General features: G+C 34.2%; 1 protein-coding gene across 1 annotated transcript; it reads left to right on the plus strand.

The window, feature by feature from the left end:
* The first annotated feature begins 3,350 nt into the window (after positions 1-3,350).
* LOC130967737 (uncharacterized) lies at positions 3,351-6,057 on the plus strand. Its single transcript, XM_057892725.1, has 6 exons — positions 3,351-3,969; positions 4,101-4,351; positions 4,438-4,813; positions 4,900-5,031; positions 5,127-5,302; positions 5,667-6,057. The coding sequence occupies exons 1-6, from the start codon at positions 3,424-3,426 to the stop codon at positions 5,788-5,790; spliced, it is 1,605 nt and encodes a 534-aa protein (XP_057748708.1). The 5' UTR covers positions 3,351-3,423; the 3' UTR covers positions 5,791-6,057.
* The last annotated feature ends 413 nt before the right edge of the window (positions 6,058-6,470 follow it).

The raw sequence follows: 6,470 nt of genomic DNA on the forward strand, positions 1-6,470 counted from the left end.
TTGGTTCAAGTTATTTTGTTTATAATTGCAATTTTGAGTTCTTGAAATTTTGATTGATAAATTTACTATTCCATGCTTCCTTTATGTTTGATTGCTTGTTTATACTTGATTTTGTTGATAGTTGGTTATAGTTTTCTATTTTTCTTTGTAATTTTCCATACTTTACTTTTATGCACACAAAGTGTTTGTGAAAATGTCAACTCTAGATTTTGAGTAGATTTTCATACATTGGCTTGTGGTTTGAGTTCCTAGGATACTAGAGTCATAATGTCCGACATTTAGTGGTAATTCTTGGGGAGTTAGTTGGCTCTTGTTTTCATTTACGCTAGCCTTTTATCACCTAGTTTGCTAAGTTGGCTAGGACTTATGGATTAAGGTCAATTATGCTTGCTTGACTTACTCCTCGATGGTTAGAGTTGACTAGGCGAGACTAACTCATGACAATTACCATAGTTGTGGTTATGGCCATGATAGAATTTCTTGGATTCTCAATCCCCAAGTCAAGGTCTCTTTCATGCATTAATTCATAATTTTGCTCATTCTTTAGTTCTTTGATTTCTTAAGTTCATTTACTCTTTCGTTCTTTGATTTTAAAACCCCCTTTGTGCCTTAACAACCAAGAAAGTAACACTTCAATTGTGTTTCTAGGGAGAACGACTCGGGGATTAAAACTTCCGGTTATTTTGTAGTGAATTTAATATTTGATTAATGATCATTGGCTGGGTTTGGACTATACTTGCAACGAACAAATTCTATTTTTATTGTGAAATCCAAACCTATGCTCTTGGTCATCGTCAATAGAGCATAGCTTCGAGAAGATTTCTAACTATTGTTACTTTTTAGTTTTTTTGTTATCTGATTTATGATGTGATATGATCGTTAATAGTATTTCTTCTCTCTTAATCCGGTCCTATTACAAAAGAACCTTCGCCTTGAGTAACAGTCATATTTGGTTTTTCACAAAATCACCTTTTCAAACTCCAAAAGCCAACATTTTTGGCATATTTCACATACATATCATATACTACATCAGACATTAAAAATGTATGATTGATAATATCTTCAGTTGTAATAATTTTACACTGCTTGCAGCCACCACAATGACATTTACCCGCTCCCATCTCTTGGTCCATGCCACATTCATCATCATTACCTGAGCCCACCTCTGTAAATTAATATGCAAGGTAAATTTGCTTGAAAGTTAAAGTTTTATACTTCATCATCATCATTACATAAATAAAATATATCAATATGCAATTTAATATCAAGGACTATAGGCATAATATAACATTACTCATACCACACAATTAAAACCTAGCCTAATAAATTAGAAGAGACAATTACTCCTTTTAAGAATAATGATAAAAAAAATATAAATTGTGATTATATTATAATAAATTATATTATGATAAATTAACTGATGTGGTGGAAAAAACCCTAATCTACATTAATAGTTTCCTTCACTTTTGGAGGAATTTAAGAGTAGTCTTAAATAGGATTGTTCCTCTATTTAAACAATTTCTTTATTTTATTTGTTTTGTTTTTCTTTGTTTAATTTATTTAAGTCACAAAAAAAATATAGGAGTTATTATTGAATATGCACAACTTTAAAATGAGAAAAGATTTTATAAATTTTTGGAGGAGCATTTATTCCTATTTCCAAAAGTCATGGAACACTCTTGTATTAAAAATAACAGATAGTGTCATTAAAATCATATTGTGGTAAAGAATTTGTCAACATATTTTATTAATTTAGAGAATTTATTTATAATATTTTATTACCACTCACCTCTAATATGAGCACAAAATTAATGTCATCTTAAATAGGAAGTTTTATTCTATTTTATTTTAATTTAAACAACTCATTTTTATCTTCAAAATAATTGAAACTTTTACTCTTAATCTTGTGAACTTTTACTTATGTTTCTGCTAAAATAAAAGAGTAATCTCTAGAATACATGAAACAAAATTTATTCCTTGTATGTTTAGTTAAAATTAGGCTCAATGTCAATTAAGTAATCACCACAAATCTTGAACAGTCAAATAATTTATAAATTAACATTTACATCGATGATAAAAGTTTAACAACATAAATTATCATTACTAGTGAGAAAAAATAACTTAATAATTAGCGATTACAATTACAAATTATCAATTACCAACCAAACCAAGAACACAACTAACAATTTGAATAAAAAAAAATAAAAAATATAAATATTCATTACTTCATTTTTGTTGGAAGGGAGTGAATAAAAAAATAGAGTGCTAGTGGTTCGTGTATGCTTACCTGTTGAAAGAGGCGACAATAGCGGTCGAGGAGAACTATGTGGTTGAGGGTAGAGTGCTAGTTGTTCGTGGACTCGCCGAGACAAGATTCAACTCCCGACAATTGTCCTACTTCTCGAGTATTAACAAAAAAATAATACTAGAAAAAAGAGATGACCATAGGAAATTTAATGGTGAACGGGACATAAATTAGTGAAACACTGGGCTTGTTGTTCTTTAAAATTAACATTGGACTTATTTTTTGCTGTAGAATCACGACTTTTGTGGCTTCTTTTAAAAATTTAATTACAAAAAATTTTAACAAATTTTCACTATCCTCTTCTAAAACCCTAAACTCTTGATAGTTAAGAGGAGAAAGAAAAAGATTGAGAGTTTTTAAAATTGATAACTCAAAAAAGAAAGAGCAGAATTGAGACTTTTCAAAAGAATTCATAATTAATAAAAATAATTAAAATTAAATATAAATTTGGTCACAAACCGATTTATATTTAAGCTTAATTATTCTGTTGGTCCTTATAGTTTGATTAATTTTTTATAACTTCATTAAAGTATCTTCAGATGAGAGAAAGAAAATATTAAGGATAAATGTAAAAATAAAATAAAATCTAATATGCTTTTTGGATTTTGAAATACATCCATTATTTGATTTTATTTGTGTAATATAAATTATAAGATATCATATAAAACGAGATATATTTTTATTTTGATAATAATATCACTTTTTTGATGCTTTTTCTTCTTTAAAAAAAAACATTAAACGTTGAGATTCATATTTTTTAGTATTGTAATAAAAGATTAATTAATTAAAAAAATTAATTTTCTCATAAAGAGGGAGATAAAAATAAAAGAAAAAAAATGTTAAAAGGATGAAAACTTGAAAAGGGTTCCCGCCAAAGATGACAAAATCGTAACTAGTGTCACTAGTATGTTATTTTTCTAATATTATAATATAATATTATAATATTTTTTTACCTTGAAAAAATTGTAACCGAAACCTTTTGAATTTCTATCAGATATGAATAGTAATTATATTATATTTATATTGTTTACATAAAGTCCCTAAACCCTGGCATCTCGATACTGTAGTCTCCATCACCAAAACCATAAACCCTAGCGAGCACCAAGCAGCCACCAGCAATGGACCCTAAAGAGGTGAAATCGGAGCTGGTGCTCATCCTAGACTATGGTTCCCAATACACACACCTCATCACTCGCCGAATCAGAAGCCTCTCTGTCTTCTCCCTCTGCATCTCGGGCACCTCCTCTCTCTCCGCCATCACTGCCCTCAACCCCTCCGTCGTCATCCTCTCCGGCGGACCTCACTCCGTCCACACCCCGGACTCCCCATCCTTCCCCGATGGCTTCCTCGACTGGGCCCAGTCAAACGGCGTCGTCGTCCTCGGCATCTGCTACGGCCTCCAGCTCCTCGTTCAGCGCCTCGGCGGCGAGGTCCGCGTCGGCCATACGCAGGAGTACGGCCGCATGGAGATCCACGTTGACAAGCCGTCTGACCTCTTCGGCAATGATAAAGTCGGCAGCAAGCAGGTTGTCTGGATGAGCCACGGCGACGAGGCTGCCGTCCTCCCCCCTGGCTTCCAAGTTGTCGCACGCAGCCAGCAGGGCGCAGTCGCCGCCATTGAGAATCCTTCTAGAAAGTTCTATGGCCTTCAGTATCACCCTGAGGTACGTTAGTTTTTTCTCTCAATTGCATGATGCTCTGTTTTATTTTAGAACTTTCTGTCTTTATGTTATTATAATTGTTATGAATTTAGAGTGTGTTAATTGTTGGTGGTTACTGTGTGTGTGATGTGTAGGTGACGCATACGCCGGAAGGGATGGAGACGTTGAAGCGCTTTCTGTTTGATGTTTGTAAAGTTGCTGCAGAGTGGAAGATGGAGGATGTGATGGAAGAAGAAATTAAGGTGATTAAGGAGACTGTTGGCCCTGATGAGCATGTCATATGTGCCTTGTCTGGTGGTGTGGATTCCACGGTTGCTGCTACTCTTGTGCATAAAGCCATTGGCGATCGCCTTCATTGTGTCTTTGTGGATAATGGATTGCTTAGGTGAGGATTAATCCACCTCTTGACATTTGAAATAGTGTAGGGTTGTCCATTTGTTGCGAGTTTTATGATTGGTCTTATGTGTACAGGTATAAGGAGAGGGAACGTGTGATGGGGACATTCGAAAAGGATCTCCATTTACCAGTTGTATGTGTTGATGCTGTAGACCAATTTCTTTCGAAGTTGAAGGGTGTCACTGATCCTGAGATGAAGAGGAAAATTATTGGGAAAGAGTTTATTTGCATCTTTGATGCTTTTGCTCATGAGTTAGAGCAGAAACTGGGAAAGAAACCTTCTTACTTGGTTCAAGGAACCTTGTACCCTGATGTGATCGAATCCTGTCCACCCCCTGGAAGTGGGAGAACCCATTCCCATACCATCAAGAGCCATCACAATGTCGGTGGTCTCCCAAAGGACATGAAGTTGAAGCTTATTGAACCTCTTAAACTACTATTCAAGGATGAGGTGTGAATTTTGAACCATTTGTTTCTTCTTTCCATGAGCTTGGATGCACGTCTTATGTATTGATATTTTGATTCCCATATTTAAAGGTTCGTCAATTAGGGAAGATCTTAAATGTTCCTGAGGGCTTTCTAAAACGCCACCCATTCCCTGGCCCTGGTCTTGCAGTGAGAGTTTTAGGTGATGTTACAGAAGGAGATGCCTTAGAAATTCTCCGACAGGTATGTGTAGTTAGTTTTTGCTTTCTTTTTTTTAAGGTCTTGATGCAAATCTGTTTATGATACTCAGATCTCAAGTACAAATATAAATTTTCCAGGTTGATGAGATCTTCATTCAGTCAATCAAGGATGCGGGGCTTTACGATGAAATATGGCAAGCCTTTGCAGTTTTCTTGCCAATACGATCTGTTGGAGTTCAAGGTGATCAGAGAACACATTCCCATGTTGTTGCGCTCCGAGCTGTTACAAGTCAAGACGGAATGACCGCTGATTGGTAAGATTTCAAGTTATTACATTGTGCGTTCTCATTTATTTATTATATATCTCAAATTAATACACTCTGCTCCATTTGCAGAATATATCAAAGTTATGCTGTGCTGCAGCATAGCCTTTTTATTTATTTTATTCCTTTCATGCTTCTGCCAGAATATATTGAATATGATATGTTATCCTTATTCTTATTCTGCCCTTCAATGTTTAACTATTACACATTTCCGAGACTCCTTACTTAAGAACATTTAAATACATAAAAAGTTTGATATGCTTTAGGGAAGTGTTTTTTTAACTGTGTTATCATCTCTATGCGGAAATACATAATCTCTAATTTAGTGGTTACTACTTTATGAAATGAAACTTAGGTACTACTTTGAGCACAAGTTCCTCGATGATGTAGCAAGAAAGATTTGTAATGGTGTGCGTGGTGTAAACCGAGTTGTGCAAGACATTACCTCAAAGCCACCATCAACAATTGAATGGGAATAACATGTTATATGTATGGTGGATTACACTGTATAAAAGTAGCGAGGTAAAGGAATTGATTGGAGAGGGAATCACAACTAAAAAGTTGTATATTCGCCAAGTTATTGGCTATTTACTCATTCAATTTTCTTTCCTTCTTTGGATGGAATTTTTCTTTAGGGAGATTGTTGTGGTTTTTGGGATCCCTGTAGCTAGATATGATTAGAACCAATCAAACTTTGTGATTTATCTTATGAATCAATTATATCAATCAATCTGCATTTGTTTTCATTTCGGCCCCAAAGGACTACAAGCGTATAAATGGTCGACCAAATATCTCTATGCTGTAATACAGTAAATTAGTTGTCAATGACCAAAAATGAAAGAAAGAATTGAATTGGTTAGATGGAATGCTTGAACATTTGAATTCATATTCTTTTCCCACTCAAAACTGGGCTTCTCGGTCTTTGTATACTTGTCTTGCACTAGAAGAAACAAAAGTACATCATTCATATTTTTAAATGGCCGATTATAGTTCGGGGAAAGAAAAAACGATATAAGTCAGACTCAAAATTATTAAAAAGTTTGTCAATAGTCAATAGACAAAAACCAAACGGTGAATGCACGGATAAAAAACAAAAAATTTCAGGTGAAATTACGATCATTTCAAGGGTCACAGGTCCACAATACTTGTCAAGTGAACT

Source organism: Arachis stenosperma, chromosome 3 (assembly GCF_014773155.1).
Source record: "Arachis stenosperma cultivar V10309 chromosome 3, arast.V10309.gnm1.PFL2, whole genome shotgun sequence".
Classification (NCBI taxonomy): Eukaryota; Viridiplantae; Streptophyta; class Magnoliopsida; order Fabales; family Fabaceae; genus Arachis; species Arachis stenosperma.

Excerpts from the sequence above, each read along its gene's own strand:
- LOC130967737 (XM_057892725.1), top strand. The coding sequence starts at position 3,424 with ATGGACCCTAAAGAGGTGAAATCGGAGCTGGTGCTCATCCTAGACTAT. Across the intron at positions 3,970-4,100 it reads GCCTTCAGTATCACCCTGAG|GTGACGCATACGCCGGAAGG; the intron begins GTACGTTAGTTT and ends TGTGATGTGTAG. Across the intron at positions 5,032-5,126 it reads CCTTAGAAATTCTCCGACAG|GTTGATGAGATCTTCATTCA; the intron begins GTATGTGTAGTT and ends TAAATTTTCCAG.